At 42.0% G+C, this 15449-nt stretch overlaps 1 protein-coding gene across 6 annotated transcripts in view; it reads right to left on the reverse strand.

Moving 5' to 3' along the window:
• STXBP5L (syntaxin binding protein 5L) overlaps window positions 1-15449 on the reverse strand; it is a 456584-nt gene that overhangs the window by 158999 nt on the left and 282136 nt on the right. For all 6 annotated transcript variants that reach the window (XM_075905178.1, XM_075905171.1, XM_075905165.1 and 3 more), the window contains one exon: window positions 10780-10843. In XM_075905178.1, coding sequence (XP_075761293.1) covers window positions 10780-10843 — 64 coding nt within the window. The remainder of the gene's footprint in view (window positions 1-10779; window positions 10844-15449) is intronic.

Genomic DNA, 15449 nt, shown 5'->3' on the forward strand with positions numbered 1-15449 from the left:
CCAGAATAGAGTTTACATCCTAGAGACAGACATGTCTCAGTACCAAGCTTGAAAAGCAACAAAACCCAAAAACCTAGAAAAAAAATGGTTAAAAACTAGTACCACTAACCATAGTTATGTTAAACTAACTTAACTATACACCGTAACTTTTAGGAAAAAATTCTCTTTAAGAGGAATGGAAAGGAGTGCAACAAGCATATACATGTTGACTACTGATCACAAGTAATGAATAAGAACTGAGAGGGATTGAGGGAGCTTCATCCTTTATGCCTTCAGTTAGCAGCACAAATTTGCAGAGGGCACATGAACACACTGATGGGCATTACTACAGGAAGGGCATGTCTACCGAGCAGGGCTAAACTTGAAATAAACTACGCAGCTTGAGATATGTTAATTGCATAGCTTAAGTCAAAAGAACTTTTTTCAACTTTTAGTGCTGGCTACACAGCAGTTATTTCGAGAAAGAGCACTCTTCCCCCAACTTCCCTTACTCCTCGTACAATGAGGGTTACAGGAGTCGGAGTAAACAGTCCTCCAGCTCAACATTATTTTGACATTATGTTGAAATAACTGCTTGTGTGTAGATATGGACTATGCTATTTCAGAATAATGTTAGTTATTCCGAAATAACGCTGCTGTGTAGACAAAGCTGGAAAAAAAATCTCTGGCTCTGATGCACTGCAGACCTGAAGTGGAATGGCCATGCACAACAAATCTCAAAGAATAATAAAGGATAGATAATTCTCATATAACTTGGATTATAACCATCACAGAAAATTTTGTTATATCTAAATTGTGCTTATTTTACTTTAGATGTACTTATCTTCTTTCAAATATTTAGTATATTAGACAGCAGATACTTTAGTTTCTAGTGTGAAAAAAATAATTTACCTGCTAATTTTTTCCTATACTATATCTAGCTCGCTTCAACTACTGTGCTGCATTATTACCACTGAGAAAATATGAAGGCAGCCCACAGTTGTCAATCACAGAAACAGGTTCCCCATTTCCTATGGCTACAGACAAAACTTTCCATAGTATAACTGAGTTACTGAAAACAACAATGGCCAAAGCAAAGTGTCATCAAATTAAAGTCTGATTTATTGATATTCCTTTTATTTCTGTATTCTCTTTCTCTAAATGCATTTCACAACAAGAATGAGACAGACAAATATAGTAGAAAATCAATTAGCAGGTAAGCCATTTTTTTCCTCTCCCCCAAACTAGAATGTCTGGTAATCCTCTACAGCTAAGAAATAACCAGCAGTGATGCACTTCCTAAAGAATGAAGGCAGAGAAGATAGATAATGGAATAGGAGAAAAAGAATTTAAATGATCTGTTTTCTGATTCCTGCTGAAGAGAGGATTAAATTATTGCTCTATTAAAGCATCTGCCTTCATTCACTTAGATGATATATTTGTCAAGTCTATGATATTAAGATTTCAGTTTTTGGAGAAAACGTGAAGACTGCCCTACTTATGTACTCTGCAGTTTCCTTCTGGTACAGCTCAATCTTTTTTGGCTCAAAATCTGCCATGTACATGGAAGAGTGGGATTGCAGATTCTGGAATATAATCAGTCTTCTGGACTTGTAAACCTACATTATGCACTGTTTATCCATCTGATGATAGTGACTACATCTGCATTCTTTTAATGACAACATATATTATAGGAAATGATTAGGAAGTCAGATATTCTGCATTATGTATTTGGGCAGAAGGAGGATAGAACAATATCCTAAAGTCTGTGAAATCATGTTGCAAGTTTGGAATGATGCTTTTTAAATATTTAATAAAATGCAGTTCTCTTTGTACTGAAAAATATAGCAACATTGAAAAATAGCATCAGGTATTTCACCCATTCATGCCAGGAGCACTATATTGCATTAATATTCTAGGTGGGAATTTTCTCAATCCTATTAAGTCCAACACTTTTTATAGCCATGAAAAAACTCACTATATGAAGATGTACAATATAAGCTCATGTGACATTAATATTAGGGTTGATACCTACAACTTTAGGAAAAGAGGCCAAAATGCAAGCTCTACTAGTGGAATTCTAGAATATCGGTTACATTTGCTCTAATCAGATGCAGACAGGACTCTACAGCAGGACTCTCCTATTAAAAAAGCAGGTAAACTGGAGAGGGGACACACTGTCTCTCTCTGGAAGTGGCAGCACTGTCAGGCAACTCTAGTACCAGAGGATCATAGGTGATTTGGTCCATAGCAGCAGATTCCACAGAAAATGAGGGCATGTAGTGGAGTCTGTATGATCAGAATGTTGCATTTGTTGGGAGAAGGCAGCAGCATGAGTAGTACAGAAGGTTTGGTGTAAGAGTGGCAATACAAAGCAAGTAGGGATTGACATAGCAAGATAAGGCTGGTACAGAGTAGAGATATAATAGTATAGTTGATTAACCGATAAGCAAAAGCTTATAGGTTAATGCTACAGACTACACACATTTCCCCCTCATCCCCACCACTTGCCAGTACATTTTTTTAACAGGCTGGCTAGCAGTTCAGCTCAATCCCAGCTTGCACTGGGTCCTGGATACCCTCCCAATGCCCCCACTGCAGCTCTGCATTTAAAGTGTATTAAAAGCCAGGCGGGCAGGCAGCCTGGCCCAGTTCCAGCTCATGCTGGGTCCAGGAGCTTAGACCTCTCCTTCCTCCTCCTTCCCCTATGACAGCAGCTACCGGTGGCTACAGAATAGTCAACTAACCGATAAGAATTCATGAGGTCAACTGACTATTCAATTAACCAATATTTAACATCCCTAGTACACAGGGCAATTGGTAAGATGAGAGCAGTGGTTACAGCATCAGCAGTCAAGGATCCAGTAGTGGAAAGTGGACAGAAAAGCCCCTGAGAGGTCCTGCTGGAATGGCCACTTAGACATGCTAGATGATTGATCTGGAGGCCAGAGTGGTGGTCATTCCAGCTGAACATTAGCTGTTAATGGAGACTTAGCTGGTCAGGCCAGTGCCCTCAGAGCAAGGTCAGTAAGAAAAGTTGCATGGGATTGGAACTCCTGCTATTAGCCAGGAAGCAGATGTAACCATGACATTGGTTGTACTTGAACGGCGTGTACGTATGAGACCTTGTCTCCACGCACTGAAGAGATATTCTTCCTTGTTAATGATGTGTTAGGATGTTCTGATATCTTTCTCTCTAACTCTTTTGGTTTGGGAAATTTTGGTTCATTCAGGATAGGTGGGCTCTTGGCTGTTCTGCTCTGCTCTCATGTGGAGGGAGAAGACAATTTAATGCCAGTAGAGTGGTGAAGAGTCCAGGCAGACACAGAAAGAAGAAGAATTCAGGAAGCAGTTTCAGTAGCACAGAGAGGGTAGTGTACATGTGCTTGAGTGGATCTAACTATAGGACGTGACTAAAAGGGTCCAAGCAGGTCCAGTTTTAGCTAAGATGGTTAGAATGCAACAAGCTAAAAGGCCTAGTCACAAGGCCTCTATTGGACTCATCCATTCCCACCTTTGGCCAAACCAAAATTACAGACTTCATAATCTCTTGTATCCATGGTGAGAGGGAGTCCTGCAGGGGCCCAGATATTACCTCTTATTAAAATCTTGACACTATCCTATAGTGTAGACCAACTTCCATTTTAATATTTTCAAGAAAGGAATTTAAGGAGGTTAAAGAGGTCACTTTACTTGACAAACCTCTGATTTATCAGTGTTAATTTATCATCAAGTACTTGTCCTGCCTATACCTTGAGTTCTTTGGCTGATTATCCAATTCGTAATTTTTAGCAGATAACACCTCCTGAGAGTCACAGACTGGATAACCCTCCCATTATAAAGAGTCTAATAGAAACTTAGATCTTCCTGTCACATATATTCTTTACCAATGTTCATTCCCAAGGTCTCTACATGGAGAAAATACCAGTTCTTCACAAGGAGCTCAACAGAGCCTTTTCTCGACTGTGAGCACTGTCTGTCTATAGGGAAGTTAGGAGATATGCTGTTTACAGATATTTCAGAAATAAAAGAATCTTTATTTGATTTCTAACTTATGTTGAGGATGTGGTGATTATGGCAGGTTGGACAAGAATCCAACAATTCTAAGAAGTATTTCCTCAACATGCTCTCATTAATATCTGCTAACAGAAACAGGATATTTGACACCAACTCTGTCCAGGAAAAACCTAGATGATGTGATAGACCTATGTCCATCAATATTGAGCCTAGTACATCTCCAAATGAGATGGCAATTTTATTCCTTATGAACCTCTGAAGTTAGTAAAACAGCCACATGAGTTTCCAAACATTGCTTCATCCTTTCAACCTGGTCTAATTTCAAGTACCTCTGATTTAAGACAAAGAAAGTCTATGCACTTTTGGTTTCTGGCTCTGGTTTTTAAAAATGCATCTAGGGAAAAAGCTGAGTCACTCACAGGTCTGTTTCCAATATCATCCGTATGTGTTACTGGAACAAACAGTGTTGTATTTGCCACCCAGAAGCCAAATTTTAAAGGTAACAAAAGTCTCTAATTTTGGTCCTCGAGCAAGAGAATAGGTAGAGTTTAAAGATTTGTGGGCAGTTAAGAAAGTCACAATTTTGAGAGCTGCTTTTAGCAAGTGATGACATCGGATAGAAAAGATCAAAAGGATGCAGTCTAGAAATAATTTGTTCCTTTTAATAACAAAAGAAATGATTAGGTCACCCATGCAAAACCAATTGGGTTATATCCTATTTTCTTATCAAACAGGCTGATCTCAGGATCTATGAGCCATCCAGGTGGTTGAAGATCACAATCTGTGAAGAATTAGATGTAATCACATAGGCTAGGTCTACACTGTAGTTTTTTCCAAACGCTTTTCCAGAAGAGCGGGGCCAAATGGCAAAAAAGCCTCCTCTTTCGGAGGAGCCCTTATTCCTCGTAGAACAAGGTATACAGAGCTCCCCAAAAGAGCGCGTTTGCTCTTCCACCAAAAAAGTGGAAGAGCAAATGTTTCCCCCCAACACAGCGGAATTTTTCTGGGATACCTCCGATATCCCAAAAACAACCCGCAGTACAGACTTGCCCATAGCTAATGGTGCAGTTTTTCACGGCAATTTTTTCACTGAGGCCCTAGAAAGGGAAGTGGGATTGACTAGATGGGCCTGATAGTATTTTATGCAATACTGCTAGCCTTAAAAATAAATTCTAGGATTTGGATTTTAGGAATATTATATCTGTTTGATTTAGTTTTCCTCCAAGAAACCTGACTTTAAAAGGATGTGTCCTTATATATATAGACCTTTCAATCCTTTTTAAAAAGGGGTTTTGGACATACAAAGAGAACGATTCTCCTCTTACTTGTTATAATTGTCATATTTTCAACATTAATACCTCATGATCCTATTTGTAGGCTAATAGCATTATTTTCCCAGATAAATCTACTTTATTACCATGAATGTTCAAATTGCCCTCTTAGGGTTTCCCTTTCTATGAGTCTTTATATGCAGAACTTGAATCTTTTATTACCAGTTTAGGGAAATATTTGCTCTTTTCAGAGATTTTAATGCTCAACTTTTTTCTGAGGATAAGGACATATTTATTTTTTCCTCAGATTCAGTTAATGGGATATTATCTTCACTTCCTCCTAGAGTCTAAGGACAATGTGAGAAATCCTCAGGCTATAGTTCTGAGGAAAAAATGTCTGGCAACAGTGCAAGCAGTGAGAGCACACCCAATCCAGAATGGACATGAGCAAGCACTGAAAGAAGAACTGAAGTAGAATGCTACCAGGGAGTTCCTGGACTTTAATTTCTTCCCAAATCAAGCTTTGTATCACAGAGCTCTTAGAACCAGGTAATTCATACCTGCCATGATGTGATCCAGAACCAGAAGCTCAAGCCCAACAAAGGACTCCAGAACTCTGGCATCCTGACTGGTCCCTGCTTCTATTTAAAAAAAGCTTCAGAATAGGAAGTTGTCCATTCAACAGCGTTTCTCCCATTTAGCACTTCTTCCTTTGTATTGCCTGACTGGTCTCCTAGTCATCTGAGACTGCCTACCTCCTGACATCGTACTCACAGTTTGCTCTCTGGCATATCTCAGACTCTAATCTCTTGGTATCTGACCCAACCTGTGTCCTGACCACTAGGTCAGACTGTTAAGTCCTGTTTGTAACATAGGATTACTGATGTTTCTTCTCACCAATGTTTTGCACAGATTTCCTCAAGATAGTGAAGAGGAAGGAAGACATTGAGTAGGTGGCCCTATTTCACCTTTGAATTCCTTTAGCTGAAGCAATTTTGCCTTTTTGAGTTCTGTCTAGTTTAGGGATGTCATGTTCCAGCTGATAGTTCTGTCCACTACAAGGTTAAAAGATCTCCTTAGAGAAACTGTATTCCTCCTGGTATATTGATGATGTATGCTTTGTCCATGCTAGCATCAGAGAACCCTCATATGTGCATTTCCATAACAGGAAGAATATCATACCAAGCCCATTGGGGGAAAACCACTTCTTTGAACTTTGAACATCTGTTCAGGTAAACTATTATATTTGATGTGACTAGTATTAATGGCCTGGAAATAAAGGTTGATATTTCACCAGGGCTAATCTGATTGTTCTCAACTTAAGCAGATTTATTATGCTCTGAGTTTCTTCTTGGCTTGACCACTGGATGGGGTGCAGTCTCTTCTCACTCAAATTGATCAGACTCATGGTTTTGGAACTTCATAATGACCATCTTGGCAGCTTCCTGGACTCAAACTCAAGATGTCCAAATATGAGAAAGGAGATTCAGTGAGCACCAGGATTTCCATAAACATTTAGAAAGCAGGTTAGAGATCAATTGGAACAATTTTGTCCTAGTACTATTCATTTTGGTAACACAAATTAAATTAACACCCAAAACAATGGAGGCAGCGATAAAAAGGGATGTGGAGAATAAAAACATTCACAAGTTCTATCAGTTTAAGGCAGTGCCAGGTGGAAAGAGATGCTAATGTGGATTCCAGAATTTCCTGGTGCTCTTGCTTAATGATTTGAATGGTTTGTGCAGATCAAACTCCTTAGTTATTATTGTGCCACGAGTACACACTCATATGAATCTCCATGAAAGTTTCTGATTCCTATCTGCTGGACAACATGATCAATTTGATGTTCTTATGAGGGGCTGATGGAGTTTCCTGTTATTTTATTATTTTAACAGTTATTATTATTGTATTATAATACTAGCTTTTTCAAGCCCTAGATAATATTAGGGCACCATTGTGTTAGGTGTTATATATACACATACTAAAAAATAAAAAATTCCTGATGTGAAGAGCTTTTAATCTAAATAGACAAGACAAAGGGCAGGAGAAAAGAAAGTATGAAGGGCAAGAGAAAAGGAAGTATGATCATTCCCATTTTACAAATGGGGAACTAAGACACAGAAAGGTTAAATGTTGTGCCCAAGGGTCATATAGAAAGCCTGTGAGACTGCAGGATTGAACTCGGACCTCCTGATTTATAGTCAAGGGACCTTAACTGTAAGATCAAACTTTCTTATATTTGATTTGGATGAACTGTAACTATGGAGTGACTTCAACAGAGTAACTCCTGTGCCCATCTGTCCCTGATATGGTTAACCAGATTGGGAGAAAACAGAGACGTATCCCTCTCTGTTCTCTGGCCCAGGAAGCTATAGTCTGAGTCTGGAGAATCTTTCAAAGTTTTGGTTGGGATCTGAGGTATAATCCTGGTGAGAGCTCACTCCTCCAGTGGATCTGCATTACTCCATCCTTATATTAGCAGACTTCTGCTTTAAACTGCTTTTCTCAGAGTTCCAGAAAACCCAAAACCCACAATCAACTATATCCTGGTCCAATGCTATTATTTTATGTTGTTCCAGCACAGCAGGTTTGGGTACTCAACACTTACAAAATAATGCCATTTACTGAAGTAGTTGAACACAGACTTGCTGGTAGAAGCCTAAGTTCAGGCACAATTAAAAAAAATATCTTAGTTTTAATAACATTTTAGGACATATCTATTAAGCCTTATCCTGATTGCTCAGAAACTTCTACTTATTGAGGTTAATGTCTTACTATCTCATCAGAAGGAATCACCAACTTCTTCTGGAGGTCTCTGGGGAGGAAATTTCTCAATGGTTTGGCTGACTAAGCCTGGAGGTCGACAACAAGCTATTTTAACAGACTAGTGGCCTCAAATTCTTCTTTAAAAAAAAGATGAGTGTCCTAGCCAGATTTAATGGATTCTGGTTTAGAAAATTCACTCCATGGGACAAATTTTAGGGGCAAAAAAGGGAAGTTTATATTAAAGTATGTTTATCCCTCCCTGTGTCTTTGATCTTAAGTATTATCCAGCTAAGAGGAAGAAAACAAAGATTCAAAGGTCCAGACTGGGGAAATTTTTCTTTTGGAATTTTTTTTTAATGGAGTGTAAACCCCTGCACCTAAGCATGAAGGCCAGGAGAATGAATGGAGCAAAAGGAGCCAGTTAGGACAAATTTAGAACCAAAAGCTTCTAATGGGATGAAGGAGGGCCCTAGAGCATGATGCCAAGACATCAGAGCTGCAGAAAGGTAGTGGTAGAGAGGGAAAAATTGACCACAGTAGCATGATCTTTAAAACTACCTGCCTGCCTGTCTGAGGAATTAGAGTCAGGAGCTGAGCTTGTGGGATACTTGTCTTCCATGGTTGATAGCTCTTTGCTGTCTTCGTCTCTGTTCACAAATAGCAGCAAGCTCCAATTATGAAATATTGCAATAAATGTTCTCGTCATGGAAAAGAATTAATAAATGTGCCCATGTAATACATAATTGGCCAAGTTCTAAAGTCCTTAAACAGTTTATACTCCTTTTTACTGAGGAAAAAACTACCTTTGAGTCAAGAGTAGCTTTGCTTGAATGAGAACTTCAAAATACGGCATATTGTTTATACCATAACATTCTTCTCAATACACTGGGGGCTGAACCCCCAGCTCACTACGCTCAGCAACCCTCCTCTCTCTGGGGGTAGGCAGCCCTGGCACTCCCTCTGGCCGCTGGGGAGTACTAGGCTGAGGCATGGCAACCCTGGCCTGCCCCTCCCACCAAGCCCAGTAGCCCGGATCTCCCCCATCCGCCAACAGCCCAGGAGGACTGAGGCCGTGCCAGCACTGTCTCTATCCTCTCTCTACCCACTTCCCCCGGCCTCGCCAGTCCCAGCTCCCCCCACCCCTAATTGTCAGGCAGGGCTGAGGCTGAACTAACTCCAGCTCTACCCCACTGCCTCCAGCTGCTGGGCGGGGCTGAGGACGTGCCAGCCCCAACTCCATCCTTTCTCCCTCCCCCCCCAGCCACTCCAGCCCCGGCTCTCCCACACCCCCAACAGCTGAGGAGGGCCAAAACTGTGCCAGCCCTGGCTCTTTTCCTCTAGCTGCTGGTGGGAGGTGGAGGGGGGGGCAGCCTGAGGCCTCGCTATCCCCAGCTCTCTCTCCTGGGACACTGGGGGCAAGCAGGACTAAGGCCTCACCAGGCCCCATGCTCTCCCCCGTATGCCGGGGTGGCAGGGGAGCAGGCCACGGTCTCTCCAGGCTCCGTGCTCTCCCCCCAGCCTCGGTGGGGAGGAAGGACGAGGCCGCAGTGCAGTAGCCCTTGCTCCCAAGCACTGGGGAAAGGGCGGAGGGCGGAGCCAGACAGGACACAGAGTGACATGATGATGTCACTTTACAGGCAGTCCCCGGGTTACGTACAAGATAGGGACTGTAGGTTTGTTCTTAAGTTGAATCTGTATGTAAGTCGGAACTGGCGTCCAGATTCAGCCGCTGCTGAAACTGACCGCCAGTTCTGACTTACATACAGATTCAACTTAAGAACCCCAAGCGTCCCCAAGTCAGCTGCTGCTGAAACTGATCAGCGGCTGATTCCAGGAAGTCCAGGGCAGAGCAACTCTGCCTCGGGCTTCCTGTAGTCAGTGCTGGTCAGTTTCAGCAGCGGCTGACTTGGGGACGCCTGAGGCAGAGCAGATGGGGTGGCTGCTGGGTTGTACCAGTAGCGCCGCTCCTCGGCGCTACTGGACCAACCCAGCAGCACCCCAGCTGCTCTGCCCCAGGCGTCCTGATTCAGCCGCTGCTGAAACTGACCAGCAGCGGCTGAATCAGGACCTGGGGCAGAGCAGCTGGGGTGCTGCCGGGTTGGTCCAGTAGTGCCCAGAGCGGCGCTGCAGGACCAACCGGCAGCGCCTCAGCTGCTCTGCCCCAGGGTCCACAACAAAAGCCTGGTCTGCTGGGGGGGGGGGGGGAGCACACTAGCTGCGCCCCCCCCCCCCCCCAGCAGACCAGGGACATGGGGAGCAAAGCCGCAGCGGCAGCGGGGTGCTACGCCTCTGAGGCTTTGCTCTGGCAAAGCCTCAGAAGCGTGGGAACCCGCCGCGGCTGCGGCTTTGCTCCCGGTGCCCCTGGTCTGCTGGAGACAGTCCCCAGCAGACCAGGGGCACCGAGAGCAGCTTTTCTCGCCCCGGAGGTCGAGGTGGCGGGACCGCTGCCTGCGAGCTCCAGGGCGAGAAAGCCCCGTTTGTAAGTGCGGATCTGACATAAGTCGGATCCGCGTAAGTCGGGGACTGCCTGTATAACATTTTTTTCCTGTGGGATGACAGAGAGAGAGAAAAGGAGGAAGGAAATTACAATATTTTCCAAACGTTTTTCAAGGCAATATTTTAGTATAACCTCAGTATCTTACAATGAAAATTAAGAAGTGAATGAGTGAAAAGGAAAAATTGCTATGGTTAGAAAGAGCTATCAAATGTTAAAATATTTTACATCATGATTTACTGTACTCACTTTTCCCTCATCTCTTGGGCTATCACTTAGATGTACAACTGGGCCAGGGTGAGTCTTTGTGGATCTGCAAAACAAAATCAATTCAAAACATGAACTCTTTCACTAAAAAAGGAGAATATTTATGTTAGATGTTAGGTGTGGTTGAGACAAGGCAATCCAAATCTGTTTGGAAAATCCCCCTGGAGAAGGATATTTGCACACAACAACAAAAGACCTTACCCATTATGTAGAATCATATATTGTACTGTAAATTCCAGTTATCTTTTCTAAAAAACACATGGTAAGTTTGAAGTCCAAGAATGATTTAGGTAAATGTATGTAACATCATTTAAAACAGGGGAGTAGAACCTTTTTTAAGTCAGGGGGCACTGACCCACAGAAAAAAAAAATCAGTCCAGGAGCTTTTTTTGAGAAGCAAAATAAAAAAAAAATCATTGATGTGGCCCCCAACTGAGAAGGAAAAAGACACTCCCCATATTCCCCTTGCACATCAGAACCTGGGGGCCACAGCCTAGTACATTTTGTGTGCTCCAGCCTCACAGTGGAGTTCCAGGGGGAGGGGCCAGGATTGCCAGATGGTTTAACCAAAAATACCGAACACTCCCCTCTTCCCCCCAAAAAAACCAAACACTGGGGAAAAAAAGAGGGAGACCAAAGCTGTTGGGGGGGGGGGGGGGAAGAGACAAAAAAGGACCCTGAGAGTTATTCAGCAATAAATAAATAAATAAACAAACAAACCAACCAACCAGCATGGCCCCTTTAATAAATGTTTTTGAGGCTTTTTGGCCCTAACAAGCTGCCAGAGGCTGTCTGACATCTTGTCTTCTGGCTCTGGGCCAGCCAGCTCCCCCGAGAAACCAGGAAAGCACCCAGGATTTTCGCCTCCCGGCTGGGAAAGAAATCAGAAGGTACCAGACATTTTAGATGTCCGGTATTTTCTTAATTTTTTTTACTGGACAGGAGACAAAAATACCGGACTGTCCGGGTTAATATCGGACACCTGGCAACCCTAGGGAGTGCCAGAAGAGGCTCCTGAATGTTGGGGGAGGCCCTGAGCCTCAGGGGCTAGATCTAAGCAAATCGGGGTCTTCATCTGGCCCCCAGACCGTACGTTTCCCACCCCCGATTTAAAAACTATTTTTGCATAATAAAGCATACATTCTTCATACATATAAATGGATCTAAATTGTTACATGAAAGAAACTTTTATACTATATTATGTCTACTCTGTGAGTGAACACCCTTATTCAGAATTAAAGTGCCCTTAGTTTGTTTTGTTTTAATTCACTTCCAAAGTGATTTTAATTTAAATTGAATTAAGGTCACTTTAATTCTGAACAATAGCATCTACACAAGGGTTTACTGTAGTTTAACTAATCCACTGCAAAAATCACACTTTTAGTTAATTCAGATTAATTTTACTGGATGCCCCCGAGTAGACAAGGTATTAGCCTTTCTCTGTTATCACTATCCATTTTATTTGTCAGACCTCATTCATTTTGTTCCATTTTGTTTATTATTTTAGGCTGGAAAATATGTAACTAAGTACTTACCAAGCCATTTTTCCATAACAAGCAACTCTTCCCCATATAGCAGCAATCTCTTCTTCGGTTAATATAGTATGAATATCAGTTTGCAGATCTTTTATTTCAGGTAATAATGCATTGGTATCTGCTTGCGTTGGCTGTAGAGAGGACTGTATCTATTTTCTCTTTGCCTACTTTGGTTGTCATATTGCTATCTTTGTAATGCAATGAGAAAGGCTCTTCTTCAAAATCCAATTATCTATTTTGCTTTCAGAAATTATTTTAAGGACTTGGGGCTTTTTTTTCAGGATTGCTATCAGATATTTTTTCCTGTATAGAGATGGTTTTCAGAAACAATGGTAACATGTTCTTTTTGCCTTGTCCTCAGGTGCATAGGGTCTTCATTCTTCTCTAATTTATATAATTGTATGTCAAAAGTATCTCAACTGAGGTCATCAGTTACATCTCACCACAATGGAGGCCATCTTGTAAATTGTTACAATGATCTCTGAGAGTTAAGCAACACAATCTGTATAAGCAAAGGTTTGTAAGCAAAGTTACTAGATGTAATTATTTAGACTATTTTTAGGAAGATTTTTCTAAAAATTATCAAGACACTCTATACCCTAAATAGAGCCTGTACATTGCCTAAACTTTTGAAGTAAAAGTTCCTTCTGCATCTATGTGTCTATCTCTGGGCATATGTACTGCTACCTTGCTCTAGGCACTCAGATGACCAAACCCCCAGGTTATCCACCAATTGTGTAAAGATAGGTGCGCCTCTGCCTATCTCACCTATGAGGCCCAAGCTGGCAGACGTGCACAGAAGCCATCTAGTTCCATACAAAACAGTCAAGAGGAGTGCCTCTCTCAAAATCTGTAGCATAGAGGATAACATACTCACATGGGATGCAGGAGACTCCCTGACTGAAGTCCTCCCTCTGCCTGATAAGGTGAGTGCCTTAGCTACTGTGCTATGGGATATTCTAATGCCCTCAATGTCTCCAATGGAAGCTATAGCATGATTTTCTATTAAGGAGTCATTGGATTAGGGAAACTGGATCTTTGGTCTGCCACTTCTTAGATGAGGGATCTAATCTCCAGGGTATAGTGTCATTTTCACTCTCTCTCTCTGGCCCAATTCATATTTAACATATCATAAATGCAAAAATTATTGTAGCCCAGTCTGCGTTCTACAGGATGGGAGGCAAATTTCTGCCAGGTATAAATGGATGTGGATAGTATGGGCATCCACTAGCTATGAAAGTTAAAAAGACTCCAAATTAGCAGAGTGGTTTATCTGTAGGCAGATGAACTCATGATCCATAGCAATGTTTTAATATTAATATTAAGAGTCCAGTTTGTTTTGTTGAAGTTGTTGTTAACTCTGCCAGATCTGAAATACGTGCACATCTCATAGTCAATGCATAAGAGTAAGCTGAGAAGCTGACCCAGCTGTTGCTATCTGGAATGCAATCATCTCGCTCAGTTATAGTAAAGTAATGGACTTAATCTCCCTGGATTTCAGTAGGGCATCTGATACTCTTTCACATGAGAAATTATTACTTAAACTATAGAAGACGGGGATTAATATGAGAATTGAAAAGTGGGTAAGGAACTGGTTAAAGAGAAGATTACTGTGAGTCTTACTGACACATGAACTATAAGGGTGCAGGGGTGGGGATGCTAGTGGAGTTCCTCAGGAATTGGTCTTGGAATGACCTAGGCACAAAAGGAGGAAGTGTGCTAAAAAAATTAATACATAACACAAAGTTAGGAGGTATTGCCAGTACAGAGGAGGACTGAAATATCATACAAGAAGATCTGGATGACTGTGAAACTGGAGTAATAGAAATGGAGGGAAATTTAACAGTATACATTTCAAGGTCATGCACTTAGGAACTAACAAGAATTTTTGCAATGGGCTGGGGATTTCTCATTGGAAGTGACTGAGGAGAAAAACAGACCTGTCCATATTGACTGATCACAAGATGATTACATGATGGCACCATAACAAAAGCTAATACAGTTTTAGGATGCATCAGGTGAGGTGTTTCCAGTAGAGACAAGTAAGAATTAGCACCGTTATACAAAGCTCTGGTGAGACCTCATCTGCAATTCCATGTACAGTTCTGGTTTCTTTTGTTTAAGAAAGATAAATTCAAACTGGAAGATGTGCATAGAAGGGCTACTAGCATGAGCCAAGGAGACTTAAAGAGCTTGCCTTGTTTGGACTAACCAAATGAAAGCTCAGGGACTTATGATTACTCTTGCAGGATTAAACTAGAGTAAATGTTGGATTCTCTGTAACTTGGTCTTTAAATCATGATTTGAGGATGACAGTAACTTAGCCACAGGTTATAGTTCTATTACAGGAGTGGGAGGGTGAGGTTAGATTTGCTGGGACCAAGGCCTAAAGCTGAAGCCAGAGCTGCATCTTCACCTGGAGTGGCAGAGCTTGGACTCTGGCCCCATCTTCCCCAACCAAGACAGTGGGGCTTGACGGAGATAAGGATAGAATGCTGACTCTGGCAGAGACCTTGAGATAAGGAGCATCTGGGTGGAACTAAATAACTGTTAGCTATTGGTGTTTGTAATGGGAAGGAGACTAACTGTTATTGTTATTATATCTAAAAGACAGTATATAAACTGCTTCATAATTGCTTGTATTCGAAGATCTGCCTCGGGGAGGGGGCTTCCCCCCTGTCCGAACCAGTTTTTCCCTTGCTGCAGCTCGTAATAAAACTGCCTCTGGCTACTTGTTGCTTACAAACTCAGAGTGAGGACAATGTTTTCTTCCACCGGTTCAAGCCCTCCTTCCTTTCACCAGAGGCAATGGAGTTTGGGCTCTATCTCCCACCCCAGGGTCATGCAGTAACTTTGTTGTCAGAAGGGGGTCATGATGCAATAAAGTTTGAGAACGCCTAAACTAGATGATGATCCCTTCTGCCTTAAAGTCAAGTAAAAGTTCAGCTCCATCTCATAAGCTCTCGCCTTGAAATGTTGGCTTTGCTATGCAGGTGGGTTTAGAAGGGAAGATAGGTCCATGGCACCATCTTCTCCTTATCCACTTTTCCAAAACATGTGCCTTTTAGGGGAACATAAGACACTCTATGGTGTATAAGGACACTCCTCCAAGCCTCC

Source organism: Pelodiscus sinensis, chromosome 1, assembly GCF_049634645.1.
Source record: "Pelodiscus sinensis isolate JC-2024 chromosome 1, ASM4963464v1, whole genome shotgun sequence".
NCBI lineage: Eukaryota > Metazoa > Chordata > Testudines > Trionychidae > Pelodiscus > Pelodiscus sinensis.